Source organism: Sphaerodactylus townsendi, linkage group LG08, assembly GCF_021028975.2.
Source record: "Sphaerodactylus townsendi isolate TG3544 linkage group LG08, MPM_Stown_v2.3, whole genome shotgun sequence".
NCBI classification, from domain to species: Eukaryota; Metazoa; Chordata; class Lepidosauria; order Squamata; family Sphaerodactylidae; genus Sphaerodactylus; species Sphaerodactylus townsendi.
The window spans coordinates 48,292,785-48,316,993 of NC_059432.1; the positions used below are offsets into that span (position 1 = coordinate 48,292,785).

General features: G+C 40.8%; 1 protein-coding gene across 1 annotated transcript in view; it reads right to left on the reverse strand.

Moving 5' to 3' along the window:
- The window catches only part of BTBD16 (BTB domain containing 16), a 39,388-nt gene that overhangs the window by 11,861 nt on the left and 3,318 nt on the right, over positions 1–24,209 (reverse strand). The window contains exons 5-11 of the mRNA XM_048506887.1: positions 21,021–21,097; positions 20,764–20,901; positions 19,454–19,579; positions 18,573–18,687; positions 16,063–16,132; positions 14,457–14,587; positions 12,021–12,140 (exon numbers count right to left, since the gene is read on the reverse strand). Coding sequence (XP_048362844.1) covers positions 12,021–12,140; positions 14,457–14,587; positions 16,063–16,132; positions 18,573–18,687; positions 19,454–19,579; positions 20,764–20,901; positions 21,021–21,097 — 777 coding nt within the window. The remainder of the gene's footprint in view (positions 1–12,020; positions 12,141–14,456; positions 14,588–16,062; positions 16,133–18,572; positions 18,688–19,453; positions 19,580–20,763; positions 20,902–21,020; positions 21,098–24,209) is intronic.

The window sequence follows — 24,209 nt, forward strand, 5'->3', positions numbered from 1 at the left end:
TATACACAACTTAAAAACTGTCCATAAAACAGAAGTAGACATTAAGAATATAAGATGACCCCCCAAATTAAAACCCTGTTGTTTTAGCCTGATGCCTAAAGAAAGCACAGTAGACATTAGGCCAGGCTCAAGCAGGAGGATGTTCCAAAGGTGAGGTGCCAACACAGAAAATGCTGTCTCTGGTTGTTACCTCTGAAGACTGAGGCACAGAGCTTGACAGCTGAATCTCAACTGGCAGGCTGGATAGTATGGGAGGGAATGTTCATTCAGATATTCTTGCCCCAAGATGATTATGGCTTTAAAGGTAAGAATCAGCACTTGTACTGTGCCTGAAAGCTGAGTAACCAGTGCTGATCTTTCAGCATAAGGATTATATGAGCCCTGTAACAAACCTTTGGCTGCCACATTTTGGACCAATTGAAGTTTCTGAACTGTTTTTAAAAAGCAGCCCCACAGACAGCACATTACAGCCATCTAACCTGGATTAGAGCATGGATCATTGTGATTAAGTCACACTTTTATTGAAATGGCTGTAGTTGGCACATCAGTCATGCATGTGCCACAGAGGAGACCTGAGACTAGTAGCACCCTCAAGCTATGAACTTGCTCCTTCAGGGGGAGAATAACCACCTCCAGAACAGGCTGGTTCAAGCAGAAGGCACAAGGACTTGGCAACATATGAATCAGGCTTCATGTCTATTCTGTTCCTTTCTGCTCTATCTCCTACCCATTAATCTGAGAGAAAAGTTCTTATTTCTTCATTATTTTTGCAGTATCAGGCAGGTAACATAGATCTGATCTTTGGGACAATTCAAATCTTTTTATATGGGAATGAACTCTGAAAACTTAAGCCTATTACCAGTCACTCCAAAGAGTATTTTTGGATTCTAAATGCAGCATCTCAATGAAAATCAGCTGAACCGGTGATACGAGAACTAAGGAACATGGCTCAAATATCGACCAGAAATTGGTTCAAATTTACTGAGGTATGAGACACACAGGCATAGGATATGTGCTCATTTCCATGACAAGGTCTACTTAGTTTATTTCAGAAATAAAATCGTGTTTTTATTTTAGGATTGTTTCAGCCCAATCCAGGGGGAGGGGATGAATCCCCCTCTGAAATTCGTGCACCTCTGCGCTGTCATGGGTATGCCAGTAGCAGGAAAACTTACCCCAGCAACTGGATGCCACCCAGCTCTGCTGTGCCTGACCTGAAAACTGCTCAGGCCCACTGTTGCAGAATGCTGTGCCAGCATGTTTGGGCTGGAAAAAACAGCCTGCAGGCCGGGGTGAGGCCGATGCCCAGCAAGGCGCCTTGTGCCAGTAGAGCCCCAGGGAGATATGCCATGATTTTTGTGGCATATTTCTATTCTCCCCTATGTGAGAGGGTTTTTTTGGGAGGGGGGTTGTTTGTTTTAACTTTTTTGGGTTTTCTGTGGCATGGGAAAACCCTTTGAAGGGGCAGGGCAGCATCACAGCAGTACCGTCCTCACCCGCTGGCCCACTCAGGATTGGGCTGTTAAAATTGTATGTATGGAATGAGATTGCTGGGGAGGTGGAATAACATAACATACAGGGAAATAACATACAGGGAATAACATACTTCAATTACAGGGAATAACATACTTCAATAACATACAGGGAAAGGATCACTAAGGCCTTCCAAAGAGATTCATGTAATTAACAATACTGAATATAGGCTGACTGACTGGCAGTCAAAATAAGCCTAAAAGTTGGTCCTGGATTTATTTCACCATTTTGCTCCTCCCATTTAAAATGATTAGAAATAACTTAGAAAAAGTAACCACCACAAAAATTCAGCTTCCAATTGCAATATTATTTGCAACAACATTAACTTAATGTTTCTAAATCCAATTCAAGGAATTTGAGATATGGGTACTTTCAACTATGGGTTTCGTGAGCAGATCTGGAAAGCATACCTCATGATGAGTACTAACAGACACATACGTCATTTTAACTGTGTCATTCTATAGTGCATTTTCTTAGTGCTTCCATTTTAATTTTAGTGCATCATAAAAGCTGAAAAGATTATATTAGTAATAAACCTCTGAAAGATTTTTCGCCATGTGTCTTAAAGGTTGATTCAGCCATTGGATTACTTTCACTAGATAATGTCTAACCAGCTTTGCAGCCTATATAATGATTAATAGGAAATGGGCACTTCCAGGACAATTCCTTGCCAAGGAGGAAGAAATCAGCAACACAGAGCTGGTAGACTAAACAAAACTGTCAAAGTTTCACTGATCTAAACAGACTTCTTAGGTAGTATTTGATAAACAAACCCAAATTTTCCAAATTATTCAGCAGGGAAGCAGGCCAACATCACTACTATGAATGGAAGATGTCTGCTTTGTTTCTTAAATGATTTTTCTGCCTTAGTTCAGTTTAGTTCAGCATTGTTTTGCATAGACAAGTCTATACTACATTTTCTAAGACAGTCAAGCATTAATTATTACAAAGAATATATTTGCACATCTACGCACAGTTGGGTCAAAGGCTGACATCATATTTTTTTTCTTTACTGAATACACATTAAAAATTCATGTTAAATAAGCAAAATCCACAAGCACATTGCAGGAAAAGATCCCAAAACACGAGTCAGGATCAGACTTTCTAGGGCGTTTTCCACACTGACCATGAATTCTGGGATGGGAAGGTGAAACATCCTGGTTTGAGCATGTCTTTCACATGGCTTCTGGCCCTAAACCAAACCCGCTCTGTGAGAGTTCTCTTATCCCGCTAAATTGGTGGTTCTTTTGAAAACCCCCGCGCCACTCCCGCTCCCATGCAAACACCTTGGGAGACAGACTGGTTTATTTTTTCTACCTCGCCACCTGCAGCCAATCACAACGACAGAAAAACGGGAATGTTCACGCATGCACGGAAACATTGGCATGGAAAATGAAAATAAACTGGGGGCTTGTGCATAATATACCTGAAGTTCTTCCTCCTAGTCTTATTGCGATATCAGGCAGCCGTGTGAAGGGAGAAACCAAGATGGAAACAACCCAGTACGTATGACCCCAGTTTTCCCCAGGGATATTATGTCCGTCCGGAAAATGCCTAGGTCTCCTGTAATGGGGGACCCCATTGTTGGCTGCTGGCACCTTAAAGGCCAGCACAAGAAAAATTGAGCCAAATCTGTGGGGTATGTGTATAGATATTGTGTCAACTTGTGACATATCTTCTGGCAAAAATCTGATTTAACATCATGATGTTGATGTTGGAGAGGAGCTGTAGGCATCATGGCATCATTGCTGGTTTTCACTGGATGTGATGTCATGTGCTAGTATGATGCTGGTGTACCTGTTCCAACCTGCCCCCACTCCTGTGAGTTCCAAGCTGTGTCCTGGTAACCCTTGTCAGGATTCATAAGAACATAAGAACAAGCCAGCTGGATCAGACCAGAGTCCATCTAGTCCAGCTCTCTGCTACTTGCAGTGGCCCACCAGGTGCCTTTGGGAGCTCACATGCAGGAGGTGAAAGCAATGGCCTTCTGTGGCTGTTGCTCCCGAGCACCTGGTCTGTTAAGACATTTGCAATCTCAGATCAAAGAGGATCAAGATTGGTAGCCATAAATCGACTTCTCCTCCATAAATCTGTCCAAGCCCCTTTTAAAGTTATCCAGGTTAGTGGCCATCACCACCTCCTGTGGCAGCATATTCCAAACACCAATCACACGCTATAGCAGTGAAAGTGTTTCCTTTTATTAGTCCTAATTCTTCCCCCCAGCATTTTCAATGAATGCCCCCCTGGTTCTAGTATTGTGAGAAAGAGAGAAAAATTTCTCTCTGTCAACATTTTCTACCCCATGCATAATTTTATAGACTTCTATCATATCCCCCCTCAGACGTCTCCTCTCCAAACTAAAGAGTCCCAAACGCTGCAGCCTCCCCTCATAGGGAAGGTGCTCCAGTCCCTCAATCATCCTTGTTGCCCTTCTCTGCACTTTTTCTATCTCCTCAATATCCTTTTGAGATGTGGCGACCAGAACTGGACACAGTACTCCAAGTGCGGTCGCACCACTACTTTATATAAGGGCATGACAATCTTTGCAGTTTTATTCTCAATTCCTTTCCTAATTATCCCCAGCATAGAGTTTGCCTTTTTCACAGCTGCCATGCATTCAGTTGACATTCCCATGGAACTATCAACTAAGACTCCCAAATCCCTTTCCTGGTCTGTGACTGATAGCACTGACCCTTGTAGCTTGTATGTGAAGTAAGAGCTGCTCATTATAAGAGCTGCTCAAAGTTATAGAGGGTTTTTTTGCTGATCTAATGAATTTTCTATTTTTTTTCTCTGAACATATCACAAACTACTTCTAAAATTATTTTTGATTTCTAAAGCAGCTTACCATGAAGCTTGGGGGCCTATTATTCATTGGGCTACTGAAACTAGCTCCCCAGTTATTTGGGGCACTGTCTACAATTTCAGCCCATTCCTGTTTACAGATCTCTTCTCACCACCTCTTTCACTACAGTTATTCCATGGAATATTTCTTTGCTGAGGAAACTTGTAGAACAGTTGCCCAAACGATTCATAAAGGAAGCTCTGAAAGGAATGATCTTTCCCCTTCAAACTGCATAGTTGCGGAGTTTATTTGGAACTTAGCTGCCACTTTACTGAGATACTTTGAATATTATATGGCTGCTCGTCAAACAGAAGTTAGCTCTTTGAAAATTGCTCTTTGATAACACACTCCACCTTTGAAAGGTCAGAAGGGAATCAGCTGCCTCTGTTCCTGTAGTTCAAAAGGCAGAAAGAAACTGAAAAGTACCTTTCTTCTACAGTAAATAGATCACTTGAGTGAATTTACCTAGAAAACAGGTGCACCAAATCTGAGTCAGTTTGTTCAGATAAAACATTATTTTAACACAAAGTGAAATTCACATGATGTTTTTGAAAGGTACTGAGTTAAACATACTTTTGATAATACCGCTTGTTTTCTTAAGTACAGAATGTTCCACCTCATTTCTTTTTCCTAATGTCTTGAAGTATGAAAAAAATTAAAATCATGTTGTTAAGGCTATCAAACCAAGTGCTTAAAATTTCAGGAAATACCAAACAATCTTCCATGCAATGCTGTTTATTTACCCTTTTGTATTACTTCCATGTCCTAAATGATAAAAAAAAGATTATATGGCCAACAACATGACATACCAATGTAGAGTCAGCTGAATATCTTGATGTATCCAATGTGTACAACTAACATAGGCTCATTCCGCACATGCAGAATAATGCACTTTCAAACTGCTTCCAGTGCTCTTTGAAGCTGTGCGGAATAGCAAAATCCACTTGCAAACAGTTGTGAAAGTGGTTTGAAAACACATTATTTTGCATGTGCAGAAGGGGCCATATATTCTTCCCTCTAGCCTAGAGATGTGAAGGCCAGGAAAATAAAGGACAGAAGGGAGGGGTCTTTTTTTTTTCCTAAGGGCTTTTTTTTCTTTTTTTCTGGAAGCTGTCCTGAGCCCAAAAAGGGAGTGGTAATATAAAAACCCAATAAAATAAAAAGTTTGGGGAGTACTGAAAAAAACTAATTTGAAATAATTTGTCTTTTAGAATGGGTGAAATGCTTTTAAAGATAAGGTAGAGCATGTTGTAGACACGTACACTCTTAAATACAAGATGCATTTCTTTACTTAGAAGGATACCTGACGTTCATAAGGGCAGCATGCAGGACTTTCACTGTGGCCCTTTTGACCAATGGTATAGCACCAATGGGGCGTGTGTGTGTGTGTGTGTGTGTGTGTGTGTGTGTGTGTGTGTGTGTGTGTGTGTGATGCCCCGTGGAAACGTGGCAGGGACGTGGCATGGCGCCACTGCAGCAGGGGCGCAGGGCACACGTGCACTCCGGGCACAGTTTCCCCTTGCTCCGCTTCTGCTTTTGATCCAACTCTTCTCTTGTGGTTGACCTTTTCACCTGTCCCATAAGCCACTGTGACACATGTACCTACAAACTGGTATTAAATACTTTATTGCCCTCTCTTGCTTGAGGGGGGAAAAAAGATCAGAAGGAAGTAGGGCAGAAACTACACAAAAGCACTTTTCTGCACGCTTAACTTACTCCTGATCTTCCTGACAGTTGATCCACAAGCACTGGAATCAATTGGGACATAGTTCACATCTGCTCATTTGCATTTTCATAGTTCTGGAGTCAGTGTATTTTTTTCTGCATGTGAAGAATATGCTGTCCAATGAGAATTTTCAATGGAGGATGACTCATCATTGGTGATAAATTCTGCTAGTAGGTGCAATCAGAAAATGGCTGCTATAGCATGAAGGTTGTGCTATAGCACAAAATGGCTGTCACCAGGGGAATAATTACAAAATGTTAGGAGGTTTCAAGCCAAACCAGCTGCCACCCCTGATATTCTGGCTGAGTGTCTGGAGTCCACGGCAGGATAATTGAATAAGAGCAGACTGAAATTGAATCCCTTGAAGATGGAGGTCATGTGGCTGGAATGAGGTGGGGGAGGTACAGAGGCAAGCTTCCAACTGCCAAAATTAGACAGAGTGGCATTAACCTCTGCCCCTTTCATCAAAAGCCTGGGTATGATCCTGGAATCCTTTTTTTTCTATGGAGACCTAATTCACATATACTGCCAAGGTAGCCTTTTCCCACCTCTGCCAGGCTAGGCAGTTTACTTCCTGGCTGGCTTGTTAAGACCACAGTCATCCACACAATGGGTCACCTTCAGGTTGGACCACAGTAACTCGCTCTATGCTGGTCTTCCTTTGAGACTGCTTTGGAAATTGCAACTGGTCCAGAATGCAGCAGCAAAGGTTCTATCTGTGCTCTACCAACTGTACTGGTTACCAGTTGGATTCCAGGTCATGTTCAAGTTTTTGGTGTTAACCTTTAAGGCCCTGAGTGGTCTGGGACCATTGCAGTGGCTTAGCGATAACAGGGAGGGGAGGTGTGCCCCCACCCCGGACACATGCCATTGGGGTCATGTGGGGGCGGAAATCACCTCCAGACCCTTCCCCTCCCTGCCCTGCCCCACCAGCACAGGCTGTTTTTTCCAGCCGGCTGCTAGCTGAAATAAAGTAAGTGGGTGGGGGTGGGGTTCTGCAGGGGGGCTTCATAGGGAGGCACCCCCACACCTCTCCCCCTTCCCCCTTGCCCTGCCTCACCAGCCAGGTCCTGGCAGCCCAAGGAGGTTGTTTTTTCAGCTGGCTGCTAGTTGAAACTAAGTAAGTGGGCAGGGGCAGGGCTCTGTGGGAGCAGGGCCCAATGGGGGAGGTGCCTCCCACCCCCCTCCCCCCTCCCACTTTCCCTTTGCCCCACCCCACCAGCCAGGCTTCAGCAACCAGAGCAGGCTGTTTTTTCAGCTGGCTGCCTGCTGAAATCAAATAAGTTGGGGGGGGCTCTGTGGGGGGGTGTTCCACAGGGGCTGGGGGCTGGGGCCCAAGTGCCATTTTGCCCCGGGTGCCATTTCCCCCCTATGCCCCAGACCATTGTATCTGTGGATTGAATTACCCCATACTGCTCCCAGAGGTCACTTTGCTCAGCTGGTGTAATCTGGTAGTTCCTGACCCAAAGAATGTCTGACTTACCTCAAGCAATGCCAGGGCTTTTTCAGCTCTGGTTCTGGCCTGACAGAACCCTTCATCTCCTGAGACCAGGGTGCTGTGGAACCTGATTCAATTCCACAGGGCATGCTAGATGGAGATGTTCCATCAGGCCTTTTGGTACAGGCAGGTACAGTTTCTTTCAAACTGCTGGTCTCCCAATTCTATCTCCCCTCCTTCCTGCCCCCAATGCAGTAAATTTAAATTATAATGGAGTGGAATATGTTGTTTTAGTTATATGAGGGTCCTGGTGGATTCCTTTTGATATTTTAAAACTGTTAGCCGCAATCATGGGATATGTGAATATTTAATATTTTAAGATTTTATTGCTTAATGTATGCTTAATGAGTAATTGCATACTGAATTTTCTTATATGTAACTTAGTTATGTATGTTAGCTTCTCTGAGCCCAGCTGCCGACTGGGAAAGAATGGGATAGTAATTTAAATTAAAAAAAAAGTTTTTTAAAAAGTTCAGAGTAGGAAAAAGGAAGCGCTATTTCACATAATCCAAGTTCACTTATGGAATGTGCTATCACAAGAAAGTTTTAAATAGCTTTATAAGATTCTTATATAGATACACAGACTATAGGGCCATCGGGCTGCTACTGTTGTCCATGATAGTTAAAATGAATCTCATGTTCAGTAGCACTATGAAAATCAGATGGTGGTAGGTGCCATAGAAAGAGAAGAAGCAAGTTGCTTTCATGCCTTCTTTGTAGATTTCCTGAAGGTTGGAAACAGTAGGTTGTCCTGGAGGGACAGCTGTTTTGATCCTCCAGGACTCATCTTGTATTCGTACGTTCAGATCCCAGGCCATCTTAATAATTTTCTTGGAAACCTTTTTAAAAGAAGGTTGTCATGCAACATAATTAGGTGCTATTTGAGAAACACATGCCCCCTTCAGCATGTGGAAGCAGTTGTTGGTTCTTTGCAGACCAGCCAATAATTGGGAACTGGCAACCAGCTGCAGACTTTCTCTACAGCTTTTTTAGTGAACTATGTAAGGAGTTGTTACAAGCTAGCACAAAACTGTCCTACAAGCTTTTGAAGAAGAGCTACTAACAGCACTGAGCTTTTGTATCTGCTTTTGCAATCGTGATCTTTGGAAGAATACATGCAAACACTACAGAATCCCTTTGAGCTGATTCTACAATCGTTTTTTGTCAGTCTGTTTTTTGTACAAACATAGAAATTCCGTATTTCTGTTCCTGTCATTCATGCTGTAAATCATGAGCTATCATTGCTCCTTTTCAGTATAGTGAAAGATTTTCATGACTTCAGATTCTTTTCCCCCCCCAAATGATGTGTATTTCCTGTGCCATTTTTAATTTACATTCATATTGGCTGCAATCCAATAAACAGATAAAGAACACTTAAACCATTGAAATAAATGCGCTTATACACGCCTAACTCTGTACTGGATTGTGTCTAATGAAATTAATGCGGAAGTTAAGAATAATGTATTTAGGACTGAAAAACTGTAATCCTCCTCATTGCAAGTGCCTCTTCACAGACTTGATTCCTATCAGTTACCTAATCTAATATGGGTTGCCATTATGTGGTTTAATTGAATTATGAATTATCAAAAGTGAAATTCATGTTTGTATAAATATGAGTATCATGTGGGTTAATTCATGCAGCATTTCTTTTCTAAATTCTTAAATCACATTGTGTTTATATATATTCAAATGAGGTTAAAGGAATACAAGTGTGCATGGTACAAAAAAGTCTAAAGCACAATGTACTTCAATGGGGGTGCATACTGAGAATGTATTAAACTCTGATATCTAATTAATTTTAAAAATAGCATGCTTAACCACATAGTAACACCCTGAGTGATGCATATTATTTCAAAAGAGTCTGTGAAGTTATGAGATTGCATCATACTGATTTGCACATGTGTATGCCATTTTCTGCTAGTTGTTCGTACACAACAAGTGTTTCTCAGGTCAAACTAGTAAATAATGAATCACCCACAACTTCAGCTCATTTCCTATCTCTTGATGAAAAGAAGAGAGGTTCGTTCCAGCACAAGAGCTCAGTTTAAAGCCAAACAGTAATTTCTTTACAGTGGTACATGACTCACAGGAAAGAATGTCTCTCAGGGGATAACAACAACAAAAAACAAAAAGCCAATGTTCAGAAGATCTGTTGGGAAGAAAAGAGCCCAGAAAGCTAAGCTCATTTTCACACGTGAGGCTAAAATTAGTTTGTGCTGACATACTGAACTGAACTGCGAATGTGAAATCTACATTAGCTATTTTTTTTTCTGCCACCCTCATCTCTTTCTCCCACTGAGCTCCCTCTGGCCTAAAGACAGAAGCAAGCACAAGGAGGTGACAGGCTCCTCAGCCATAGTAAAGCTATGAGAGGTTGACTGGAGCCCTATCTCTGTGGGAAAAGCAAACCACTGGCCTTCAGGGGCCCAAGTGGACCAATTCAACTATCATATGGTTTGCAAACGGTCTGTAGGGTGCAACATCAATTTTTGTAGATAAGAACATAAGAGCCCTGCTGGGTCAAGCTAGTAATCCAGCACCCTGTTTCATTCGTTGGCTGACTACGGCCATTAAGACTCAACAAAAGCGGGCACAGGGGTCTTCCCCTGATGTTGACTCCTTGCATGGGTTACTGTCTCTAGATGTGGAGGTTGCTTTTAGTCACCACAGCTTGTAGCCATTGATGGACTTATCCTCCATGAAACTATGTTTTCAATTATGCAAAACTGGCAATTGAGCATGCATGTTCACATAGTGGTCTCAAACAGCTTACCCCTATTCACCACCACCACCACTGCTGTTTACCATATTCTTTAAGCACATAAAGCATTTCCATTTCACAGGGTGACTGAAAAATGTAAGGAATCTCCTTTTCCCCCATTCATAGGAAATGAAGGTGAATTGACTAGACTTGGATTTGATTTGGGCTTGTGTGTTATTTCAATGCATCTGCCATCCCTGCAATTTTCTACACAAAGGGGGGAAAGATTGGCTTACAAGACAGGTTGTTTCTTTATTAGGAATGTGCTCTCCATAACCAGGAATCATTGATTCTATATCTTCCAACCCTGTGGCTAAAAAAACTTTGATCAATTCATTTCATTTCCTAGCCTTGGAACTGGGTTTCTATTACCATTACCCATTCTCAGCCAATATATGGAAGATGAAATTGACCAAAACTTTCAGTGACTAAGGAAGCTCTGGTCAATTTCAGTATACTGTCTATTAGGAGGATACTTGTGACATTAGGAATTTGCAATGGCACTGGCCAGGGAGAAAACAGGGGAAATTATGCCAGCTGTGCACGTGCAAAAGTAACCTATGTAATCTAACTTAGTAACTCATGCTTATTTTTATGGCCCTTCTATCTTACCTGTCTCCACAGGGAATTAAATGTTAATTCAAATCACAGCGAATCAGCATAAAACCACTCATAGCAACAACTTGTATCCCACCCCTCCAATCAACAATATTTGAAGCCTTCCTCCAGCACAAGAACCTTCCAGTTTAAGGGACTTTTCTTCTAGAGGAAGTGTCACTTAAGTTGAAGGAAGACTCCTCAGATCAGCAGAAAGATTCAAACTCTGCTGAGCAGAGTGATAGGATACAGGCTCTCATATAATTGTTAAAAAACCCATAAAACATATACCACTACTTCAAAAGGACATGGTCAAAGCACAGTAATGACACGCGCATGATCTGCAGTCACCCAGCTGCCAAGCTAAATGCTGTAACTGTACAGTTGTAATACATTTTGCAAACAAATCTTTGAAGCAATCAAGGCACAACTTGATTCAGCAAAAAAAGGGCATTTCAAACAATGTAAATTCAACTATTGACAGCAATTTTCAGCATTATGGATAATAACTTGGTTTTTATCTTGCATTTTCCCCATTTTTTAAAATATTTCCTGTTTTTTATTAGCAGACTCTGAGTGCAAAGAAATAATCCAAATCCCCTGAGGCAGCATTCTCACCACAGGACAGCTGACTCATTTGCATAGTTAGGGTTGCCACCTGGAGCAGGAACAACTGGGCAACTGCCAGGGCTCCAGCACCCTAAAAAAAGTATGACAACACCAGGGCAGGACTGGATCCTCCTCACTTGGCACCCCACCCCGCAGCTCTTTGCCTTCCCATTTCAAACAAAATATATAAAGTGTTCCCATATTGCAATAATTAATGGAATTTTTCCTCTTGTTTTTCCTTTCAGAATGACAGCCAATGTGGTGTAAGAATGTAGAAGGATCTATGCTCAAATTCTTGCTCACCCTGAAAACAGAGTAGCTTGCCACTTAGTCCCACCTACCTCACAGTGTTATTATGCAGATGTCCTTCATACAACCTGACTTGAGTTCACTGAAGAAAGGGTAAGTTATAAATGTGGTCACATTAATAAGAAAAAAATAACTTAATTACCTGCTAAAATATGTACGGACGGTATCATATGACGGAATTATCTGAATTTTGGGGTTTTGCTGTAGAAACACCCAGCAGAGGGTAATTTTCCAAAGGTGAAATTCACTGAAAGTAAATAACCTGCCAAGAAAAGGAATCTTTATTAATTCCCAGTATGTACAAAGTTTGTTTGAAGACATTTATTGATACAAATGAATACGGAAGTTACACTGTTGTGCTACTCTTATCTAACAAAACAGACCGAAGCTTTTGTAAGGGCCACATGGTGGCAAGGAAATTTTAAAAGAACAGCTTTCAAAAACTTGTGGGAGGATGCTAATTGCGTTCTGAGAAGAGCAGAGTTAAGGAACTTCTCAAAAAACACAAGAGTCTATTTAGGAATTAAAAGAATGGAAAAATGTTCATAAGTTTCAGTGACATTTGATAGTAAAAAACAATGGATCTTTAATTAATCAGAAAAGAGATTCCCCACACCTCAAAGCAAACATTCAATACAAACAAGTTTAAGGAAACCGGGATGTATAGATCCACCAAATGGTTTAGAACAAAAAAAATATCCAAAACTGATGATAGTGGAATGACAACCTCTCTCTTCGTCTCCCTTTTTGTATTAATCCTGATGCTAGAGTGAGGCTCACAGATGTCTGAATTTTAACAGCTATCTTTTCCCCAGAAGGCCTTTAATATTCCATGGCTTTGCAGTAATGCTCAGATAGATTTTAATTGTGGTATTTATATATTCTGCTGCTTTATTCATGAAATGTCTACCATCTTATGGTAATAAAGATGAAGCAGCGTTTTCTGATTGCTGCTCATATCTGCTTGCTGCTCACATTCACTCAGCCAGAATATCAGGGGTGGCACCGTTCCAAGCTGCTACAGCTCTGTGGATTGGGCTACCATGAAGTAAAAGTTTCTTAGGGCTGCTTTTCACATGAAATGAAAATGCCTTTTAGCTGTAGGCTGCTCTCAGGAACCACACAAATACATTAAAGAACCTTATCTAAAGTAATACTATTGACATTTCAATTCTGTTTCATTTAAGGTTGTAATACACACACACAGGAGGGCTGAGGTTGGCTGATAGCCAGGCACACCCCACGCACATGCATACACAAGCTTTTCAGGCTAATCCTGTCAGGAAATCGTATGCTGCCACCTCTGAGGGAAATCACTGTGAGGCTTCTTAATGGTAAACCAAACAAGAATTTATCTACAGGAGTTCTTGATTTGATGGCACAGAGAGTTTTTACGCTTTTCTTTTCCTTAGGCAGGGAATACTTAGATGGTACAGTCAGTTCTTAATTTTACTTTAGCTGTTTCAAATAAAATGTTGTTTCAGTTCAAAATGGATCTTCACATACTGTTACTTCCTTCAGGGTAAACCTTTCTACATGGATTCCGAACAAGTACCTAAACCACCCTTTCCTCCTCAGGGTATCACACTGGGCTGGAACAAAGCAAGCTTTGGGGTTTCTCTAAACCCTCTCTTGACACTGCCAATTATAAAACACACACATTCAGAGACTCTCTGGTCCCATATCTAAGTGCGGTCTCCTCAGAGATTATAACCAACCCCTTTGTATGGTCTTAGGATTGTTCCCGTGAATAGATCTCCCCCTGGACTTGAGACCCAGGTATCCTTATAGTTACTCTGGCCTCCCTGACTTCCTTCACCAACACCTGGCTACCTAGTCCCTGGTGAATTAATCTTTTTCTCTCAGCTTTGAGAGCTTTTCATTTTCTCTGGCCCTCTGCTTTTCACAAACTATTTTCTGCCTCGTTCTGTCTATGACAGTCTCTTTCTGACAGACTCTCTGATTCTCAGAGGCCTCTCTGACTCTGTATCTCTGTCTGTATCTGTCTCTAGGCAAACACACACCCTCTGTCCCTTAAAGCTAACTGCAGCTCAGCCAGCCAGTTTGGGGGGGGGGGGCGCTCTGGGTTAACTCATTGTGCTCCAGTTCTGTCAGAACTGCCTCTTCAAATTAACCTGTGTTTTTTTTCAGTTGCCCGTCACAAAGATCCTTCCTCAAATCAAGGATTTGATTTGCCAGGACAAATTAATACAAGTTGATTACTTATAAGTTTTGAAAGAAGTATTATAGTTTTCAAGATGGTTTAGATTTTTGACAGATTTTTGTAGATTTTCATAATATGCGGTCTAATATGAATGCACTGCACTCTCTTTCTTGTGACTGTGGTATAGATGTTTTGAAAGTGAGATGACAAAGTAGAATATTTATTTGAATAATGATCAGATTCAAAGGTTGCAGAGAAAATAGCTTAAAAATCAAGTTTTTATGAAACTGAATCTTGACATTTCAGTTGTGGAGAGAATCGATGAAGGCTAATATTGTGAAGTACAATAGAGCAGTACAAACTCTTTACCTTCGAACCATCAAACTTACTTTTAATTCCTCCAATCAAACTAACCTTGAAGATCTAAGCATCTTCTGTAGTAGTTCCAGTGGCAGCTTCCGCAGGTGAATCTGGGAGCCCAGCTGTATGACAAGATTCACCTCTATCCACCTTTCACAATCTGAGATCAAGGAAGGTTGCTTGTACTGATTCCAAAGGAAAGAAAATGGTGTAAAAGAAATTCTGAACTCTGGGACCATCTTGTGGTGGGAAGTGGAAATTAAAACATCCCATGTAAATTTAGAGTAAAATAATATGCCTTTTCCTTTTGCTAAAATGATGGATTTTAAGTTTATGCTTAAAAAACATGAACTCAGTGTGTAACAAATGCAGGTATGTCACAGATGCACTTGCCAAGGAGCTATGATTTCCAATTGTTTTTTGAGGGTATACTTGGCAAACCAAGCCTCCTAGAATTACTGTTCTATATGATCTGTTGTTACATCTCAAAGATATATCTCATTACTAAGGGCAATTCTGCTGTCACAATTTTGCCAAAGTCAGTTTCCTTCTCATCCAGGCTTAACATTCTATAACTTAGGAGTGGCAGTACTTGGGAAGGCAACACAGGGAGAAGGCTAGTGCTTTGCCCTTAAAGAAATAGACGCCTCTAGCTTGGGAAATTCCTAGAGATTTTAGGTGGGTCAGGCAATTAAAGCTGCCATTTCATCCAGGAGAACTGATCTCTATAAGCTATGGATCAGTTGTAATTCTGAAAGAATTCTAGCCCTCACCTTGAGGTTGCCAACTATACTTGATGGAAAGCAGTTTGCTCACTGTCTGTTGGGGAAAAACATGAGAACTCTGCATGAGATGTAGAGTTACTAGCCTCCAAGTGGGGCCTGGAGATCTCCTGGAATTACTGTTCATCTGCAGACTACAGAGATCGGTTCCCCTGGATGCTTTGGAGAGTGGACTACATGGCACTGTGCCCCACTGAGGTTTCTGTTCTCCCCAGACTCCACCCTGAAATCTCCAGGAGTTTCCCAACGTGGAGGAGGCACCCCAACTCCCCTCAACCCCTGCTGGTGGCCCAGGGGCAACTCTAATGAAATGTCCAATTGATGTTTCTGCCTCCCACCCCCAACACCAGCTCTTTTATGCTTGTTACTGAAGTGGGCAGGGAAAAGGAGCTTAAGCCTCTTCCTACTGCTGTTTTAGTGTTTGCAAACTGCCTGATGGAGTTGCAGCTAGCTTCCATTATGAAACTGGCTTGTAGCCATGCAAATAACATGATTTTAATGATGTAGATAACAGCAATTCCACCAGATGGTTTGCAGATGGGCAAACAGTGAGGAGAAGCTAAAGCTCCTTCTCCCTGCCTGGTTTGCTCACAAACAGAAAAAAAAGCTGTTGTGTGTGTGTGGAAAGCAGAAAACTCCCATTACACATCTGATGCAAAGTCCCTTTGTTCCCAGATGAATGCAAGGACTTTGTAATGGGTAGATAAGCCCTCAGAGAAGCACTGTGACTATACCAAGGCCTTTAGTGACCCACAGAGGCACAAATTTTGCCAATGAGCATTGTGTGCCTTCTGGTTAAGAAGGCCTAACAGGTCAGCATTAAACAAAGTTGTTGCTCAAAACAGGTTCCATGCTTTAAATATCTATCAGGAACTCACCTTGCAGCCTGCAGAATAATAACTGCAGACATTTGCTGGGGAAATACTACTTCTCATGACTTGAGCACACCTACAGAAAAAAAGCAACTTACAAACAGAGTTTTCTTTTGACAAGTTAAACAACTGATGTAGACTCACCCCAAGTTTTGATAGGCCTCTGGCTGGCTGCAGTTCACACCAGAGTTAGGGTTGAAAATAAACAAATAAATAAATGCTTGTGATTTTTGTCTGATTGCTTTTTTAGAGTCTTAAAATAAATAAGTTGATTATTTAAAAATGTGTTGGGCCTGAAAACATGGTGAGCACTTTGAGGCATGTATTGATAAAAGGAGTTTGGTAGATACTCCCCTGTTTATTGGCTATATGGCCACGGGGCAGTGACGAAGGGAGGGGAAATTGTGCCCGGGACATGAATTGCCGGCGCCCCCCCCCCCCACCGCTGACATGCCCTTCGGCCATGCCCCTGACATGTGACTGCTATGGTGGTGCCCAGGGCGAGCCACCCCAGATGTCCCCATTGAAGCTCTGCCTCTGCCAATGGGGCATAGGGAAGGTACTCCCTTGGTGCTGGCAACATTTATTTGGGTTTCACCCTAGCTGCTGTATAGCAAAGAGGGATGTTTGTGGGGCTCTGTGCAGAAATGTTTTGCTTGTAAAGCTATAAATCACTGAGACCATCTCATGAACCTCCCCATCAACTGAAACTATCATTAAAAAAATCTTGATCTTCATCTCCTACACTTCTTTCTAATAATTCCTAGGATATCATGCCTCCTAGTAGTCTTACTGACTGACAGAAAGAGACAAAGGATGAAGAGGAGGTAAGGATAATGTATCCAAAAGCCAACAATGAAATTTTGGAGAACAAAAAGGGGTTTTGAGATTGCTTTATGCAGAAAAAGGTTATAAACTATCAATTCAATCACTTATTCTATAGAAGGTTGATCGGCCATCCATGGTCTATTTTTTATTAGAATCCCTGTCATCCATCAGTATGTTTCAAATCCACAAAGTGAGAGCGCATTTTGTCATAGTCCAGGTTTATAATCTGTGTTAAGTGATCCTAAATATGTCATTTAGAACAAGGAAAATAAGGAATTGGATCAGACCAAAGCTTCCTTACCCTAGAATTTTTTAACAAGATTGCCAACCACCAGCAGGTATTAGTTGATCTGGTAGAAACTGGCTAGACCATGGTTTATCTTTTACCCATACCTGTGCCACAAGATCTGCTCTGGCACATGTAAGAACACACAGAGAAAAGTAAAAACACACAGAGAAAACTAGAGGCGTACCCTATTCCAGGCCAATGAGGCACAGCTTGTCATCCTACTTTTTCCTAAATATTCTCCAGAGTCCCCTTGCCACAATTGTTTTCTGGCACTTGAGTTACAGGGATACTGTCATGACTTTCACAATATTGTATTGTACTACAGTTCCAAGAGTGCAAACAGTTCTTTCTCAATCCAGGCAGGGGCGGAGCGAGGGGGAACTGCGCCCAGGGCAAGCATGCGGACAGTGCCCTGCCCCCATGCCCTTGCCACGCCCCCAGAACACCCTCACCACGCCCCTGCAGAACACACACACATGCATGCCCCCTTGGTGCTACACCACTGAATCCAGGACAAATCCATGAATATACAACATTTAAGTTTCAAACAACACTTTCCTCATAGTAAGTCACTTTGACAAATAAATTAAATAAAATTAATGCATATCTTTTTTACAGTTGGAACATTTTTTCTTAAAGATGTATCTATGCATTCTGTAATGTATATTGTAATATAGCCCCAAATTAGTTTGAAGTTTTTGTAGGGATATGAAAGAAAGTGTGTCTGTAACTTTAAAATGTGTTTACCTCATCAGCTACTGAGATAAAATTAATTTTGCCAAGACTGTCGTGCCACCTTCAGTCAGATCTATTAAAAAAGAGGCAGCTTAAAAATACAGGGACCCATTTCCAGTAAAATAGCAACACTGATGAGTCATTGCACATCTCTTGGCAGGCGATAGGCGTTACTTTTGCCAGTTGCTTCAGCTGGTAACAGAAAAACATATTTCCCTCCTTTCATTCTAAGAATACCTAATTCAAAAGAGTTCTGCCAAAAGAGTCTGAACATTTTGCCAATAAGAAAACAAAAACTTTGGCCCAGAACTTGAGCTACAGAAAGGTGCAAAGAATCATTACTTGATCAGGATTACTGGCAATTATAACCAACAATGTTGCTGCCTCTACCATATAAACCATATTTGCTTTAGTGTTTAACTGAAGAGGGCAGCTATTGTCTAGGTGTCTAAAATCAACATATGGGTTATGGCTGATACCATTGTTTTAATAGTTTTTTTTCTGCACAAATGTGTTCTACATACACAACATGTTGGCTGATAAAAGCTGACATTCTGCAGAACTAAAACATAGCAAGAGAGCATCGCCACCATTTTGCACTGCCACACAGTCCAGAGTGCATATCCCAAGCCAATTTCATTATAGTATTCTAATGTCTACTTACTTCTGGAAGAGGCTAGGGAATTGTAGTTCTGATGCAGTAGCCAAAATTTCCAGAACATCTTCTTCATTCACTTCCATTTGGGAGTTGTATAAATTCTTGAGAGCAGCAGCAAAGGCTTCACATCAAATCAAAAGATAACATAAATAGGCAGGCTTTATCACTGATTCCCCCATGACCATTGTGCAAGAGGCAAATGGTCCCCTTTCTCTCCTAATCAGAATTTCCCCAACACATAAAATAGGGTTGTCAGTTTCACCCCCTCTTCCTAGGCCCTGGCCACTGGTGAGGAAAGATGATCAGATCCAGGTTGGAAAACTGTAGTCTGGAGATGAGCTGTGATTCCAGATGATCCCCTGTTCCCACCTGAAGGCTGGCATCCCTAACTAAAAAGGGTGTGTTGTGCAATTCACAGATACTTCTGTTCTTTCTACTGGATTCCTCCACCATGTAGCAGTTGCTCAGTGGGCATAACTGCAAAGAACAGATTATTACCAAAACATCATATGTTTGTCCTCCAAAAACAGACTCTTCTCAGGCTACTCTAAATTTCTGAGGGCTTGGGAACACTGATGATACATTCTTTTGGAAAGCTCAAAAGACCAAGAACAGACCAGAAGTCAAACATTCTATTTTCTACTCCTGGAAGAGGCAGGAATGGGAAGAAAATACTGGTCCACTTAACTTTCCTTCCACATTTCTTCTGTCTTTAGGTTCCAGAGGATTGATACCACACAGCTATCTCAAAGGACAGGTATTACCTATGGCCTATTCTGTTCACACACACCAAAGGTAAGTCATAATTTTCATAAAAAGTTGGCAGCCTACAGAATCATCCTGTTTGAATTTGTGGCTAGGGGCAAGAAAGGTGTTAAAGTCATTACCAAATCGAGTGACATCTGGATTGTCAATATCCAAGACAAGGGTAACTTTGGGTATTTTTTGCTTCCTTTCAGAGAGTTTTTTATTGTCCCTTCCAGCTAGTAGGCGTCGTTTGTAACATCTGGTTTCTATAAAAAAATATTGGATACATGAGAGAATTTGATGGGACTCATAACATTAAAGACATATATACACAAAAGACAGAACATAGACATTTGTTTGTTTGTTTGTTTGTTTGTTGTTTGTTTAATGTATAGGCCGCCTCATCCCCGAAGGGCTCGAATAATGAATAATTTTAACCACCAGTAGAATTTTTTAAAATAGATGAAATAATTTCTTTCAAACTATTTTTTCCTACTCATAAACCAGCAATTTTAACAGAGTATACCTATCAGGTCACAAGAATAGCCCCTTCTGCACAGATGCTTTAAAATGTTTTGGGGGAGGAAATAAAATGTTTCATCCATGGAGTTCTGCATTGTTTTCCTCAAAATGTTTCATTTGCAATTTCAAAATGTTTTAAATGCATCCTCTTTTTTAGAGATTCTTTTGGCTAAATGTTTTTTAAAAGGCTTCATTTGTGTGCTGTCCCTTTAAGATGCCATTTTATGAGTTCACTCCTTGCCTGCAGAAGCGCTTTGCTCTGTTTTTGGAGCATTTCAGAGCATTTTTGAGATGGGGGGGGGGCTTAATCTTTGCAGTGTCGACTACAGAAGACTCAAGGAACTGCAGCATGAGACTGTGAAGCATGAAGCACTGATTTGTCCACACACTTGGAAAAAATAAAGACAGCAAATGGCAGCCAGGAATTGTTTCAAAGGAGTGAGTGAGAACAAAAGGGGGGATTGAAAACATTTTACAAATGTTTTAGGATATTTGTGTGGAGAGGGCCAATGTAATTGTCCTTGAATCTTAATACTGAATCATTCCTGATCAGATCTTATAAATATTTTGTAAAGAATTACCTGTTTGTAAACAGGGGGAAGACAGAAAATTAAAGAGAGAAAATATATATTTATGTGCCCTACAGTGCATTCCTAAGCAAAGTTGCACCCTTCTTAGTGCATTAAAGTCATTGAACTTAAGGGGTGAAATTCTGCTTTGGATGCTAGTCTCCTCTAAATCTTATCGGGACTAAAATTTTGTGGAGGTTTGCTGTTACATTTGTGCTCTATGTTTAATTTAGAATTGTACTTTGATGTTTTAAGCTTTGTAGACCACTTGAGCTATCTTTGTAGACAGGAAGGGCATGATAGTAATAAATAGATATTTTATGCTTATCAAAATAACAAAGAGACTTCAAAGTCAATACCTTTGACAGTTCTGTTATCTGTATAATGCATGCCATGATCTAGAACAGCTGAAGCAAGAAGATTTGCAAGGACCTGGGATTTAAATAAGTACATACGATGAAGGTCCCACTGGAAGCCCAGACACTCCAATGTTACATCTGAAGAAACAGAGAGAGAGTGCCATCAGGAAAGTGAACTGCATCACAGCTATTAGAAACCATGTGAAAGACTGATATGTCACCAAAGGTCTTTTTTTTTTTCATTTGCAACTACCCACCTGGCTCTAAGCCTTCTGTGACCTTCTGTGTGTAAGAAAAAAGCCTCTCATGTGGAGGTCCTTGTTGAGAGAAAAGCCTCAATTAAGAGAGAAAGAAAAAAAAGAAACAACCAAGGATTAAATATAGTTAGAAGACGTTTGTTTTAATGCACATGAAATGATTATAGTTGTGACTGTTATTACCAGAAAATATCAGTCAGATATATCACTCAGTGGAGCTGAGTTATACTAACTTCCTAATTAGTAAAGTAAGGGTTTTATCATGTACATTTTTTTGCTATGGGCTAGACAGGCTGTCGATTCTGGGTTGGAAAATACGTGGAGATTTTTGGACGTGGAACCTGGAAATGGTGGGATTTGGGGAGAGGTGGAAGCTCAACAGGTATAGAGTCCACCTGCCAAAGAAGCCATTTTCTCGAGGGGGCTTGGAATTCTGTCATCTGGAGATTACTTGTAATACTGGGAGATCTCCAGATTCCAAGTGGGGGTTGGCAACCCTAGTGCAGGAACAGGCTTAGAGAAGTGGGTCCCTTCTGATGAAGCCTGTCTCCTGTGTCTCCCTGAAAACACTCCCCACAAAAAACGGAGTTTTGCTCTATAGCACACTAGCATTTCATTGTTGTCCTGCTGCTTTATCCTTTGCTATTCCATGCTCAACTTTCTTTGGAGGCAAGTTCCCCCTTGCAAACAGTAGGGGGCAGACCAAATAATGATATAACGGTATAATAATGAGAGCCAGTGTGGCACAGTGGTCAACAGCAGTGGACTCTAATCTGGAGAACCGGGTTTGATTCCCCACTCCTCCACATGAACAACAGATTCTTATCTGGTGAACTGGATTTGTTTCCCTGCTTCTACACATGAAGCCTGGTGGGTGACTCTGGGCTAGTCACAGTTCTTGCTGAAGTTTCTCAGCCCCACCTACCTCACAAGGTATCTGTTGTGGGGAGATAAAGGGAAGGAGCTTGTAAGCCCCTTTTGAGGCTCCTTACAAGAGAGAAAAGCAATCTATAAATCCAAACTTGTACTCTTCTTCTTTTATAAATCTTGTTCACATTTTCTGCCTTGTTTGTTGCTGCTGACATTAAGAAGGGGAGGTTGAGACACAGATTTTCCTAAATGAAAAAGGAGGGGGGGGGAGAGGAAGAAAAGGCAAATACAAAAAAGCCTCTCATGTAGTGAAAAGGGAAGGAAGAAGTTATGGAACAAGACATATGAGAATAAACAGTCTGTAGTGAGTTAACCATTCCAAAACAGGAGGCCCATCCAGAGTAATCTTGCAGCTTCCGCACCTAACATCTAGTGAGAGGAAATAGTGTGGAAAACTGCATGCATGTTTTCTGTTACATTTCCATGAGGAAAAGAGATTAAGATGTATTTTACACAAATTGGGAAAGAATTTGTGTCTATAAGGGGGGTAGCTAAGGGACCCATAGGGGAGGGGATCCAGCCCATGGATCTTCTTGCCTTAGTCAGATGCAGATGTCTTTCCTTCCCTCATCTGTTTTTGTCTTTTAAAAAATCAACTGGGGAATGGCCTGAGCACAATACATACAGTTTTGTCCTGACAGCAAATATGAATATATTGTGGGCAAACAAAACTAAATACAACATCCTGTTGACATCTGTACAAATGTTCCTGAAAAGAAACAGCAAGTTAAACGGTTGTTGTTATGTACATAATAAAGAATTTCATATATAAAACTGGGAGAAAGCCAATTGCAGAGTTTTAAAAAAAAAACATGAAAGGGTGTTCACATACCTCCCTGGCCAAAAAAGTAGAAGGATAAAGACATCAAAAAATAAAATAACAAAGTTCAGTTCAAGTTAGGTCATTGTCTGTTAATAACAGTTTGGAGCAGAATGATGTGGAAAAAAAGAAATCCGAGGGAGGAAATGATCAGTGTTCCTAAAATAGGCTAAGGTCATGTTTTAAAATATTCTGTCAAAGAGACCGTCAAGACATGTAACAATATAGAAAGTATGCACTGTCAATTCAGGATTACTGAGGGGGCTGAGATCATTGAGACACAAAGAGAACAACTATAAAAATGGAGAGAAAATGCCCAAAACAATTAATATGAGACATCCAGGATTTCTACATTCAAGCACATGAATTCAGTAGTACAAGAGGAAAAAAGTAAACTAAAAAGAATTTATTCTGATAAAAATTAGATGGTACTCTATACATCATCTTATACCTGAAGGGTTGTTACTTTTTAAAAGATATGTTCATTTTCAATCTGCTTGCATTCGGTTCGTATTTTACACCTACCCTTTATCTTTCTACTGTAGTTGAGATGTGGAAGCATTGTCATTATGCTAAAGAGTGGTGTCCTTTAGAACTCAAAGGAGTGGAGAGCAGAAAAGGAATACCAATGAAAGAATAAATAAAATCATACAAAACGAGTCCCCTGTAAATGTCAAGCACTGTGTGGGTCACTGGAGAAAGAATTTCTCAAACACTGCTGAATCTGTAGAATGCCTAGATAATCCAAAAATAATGACAAACTAAGATAGTCTATGTAAAACACTATGACGTGTCACCATCAAAATCTATGGTAACTGCCGTTATAGGAAGCCTCAACACAGTTTTTGGTACTTGCAGACTTTTTAAATCTCTAATTTGAATGTTTCTAACATCAAACAGCTATAAGAAAGAATGACCAAAAATTACAATATCAAATGAAAATGACTTATTTTAAGTTAATTTAATGAAACACTATAAGCAGCACCACCAGATTTTGGGAAGTCTTGTATGGGGTTTTGGCCTCCATGCTCCGTTCAAGTTTTGAGACTTTTATTTAAAACTCTGCTGAACCCGAAGAGCTTCACCTCTCAATATGCATGCAGGCACAATGCACTACTTAAGTCAGCCCTTTTAGAGACACTGTCCCTCCATGAAGTAGGGTCTCTCCCTCTGGATTAGTTACTGGCCTTCTGCCTTACCGCGGTCTTCATTGTTAGCTTACTTGATTAGTGGAATAATTGTCCAGAAGATGTTTGGAAAATGCTTTCTTGGATCATTTCTCACAGGGCATACCAAACATTTATTTTCCACAAAGCATTCAGAATTGTTTATAATCGCCTATCTGGCCTTCATAGTTAACATGGGCTGGTTTAGGCTACCATAGTTGTTTTAACTTTTTGTTGTTGTTGTTATTTGATGATTTAATTCAGAGTTCTTAA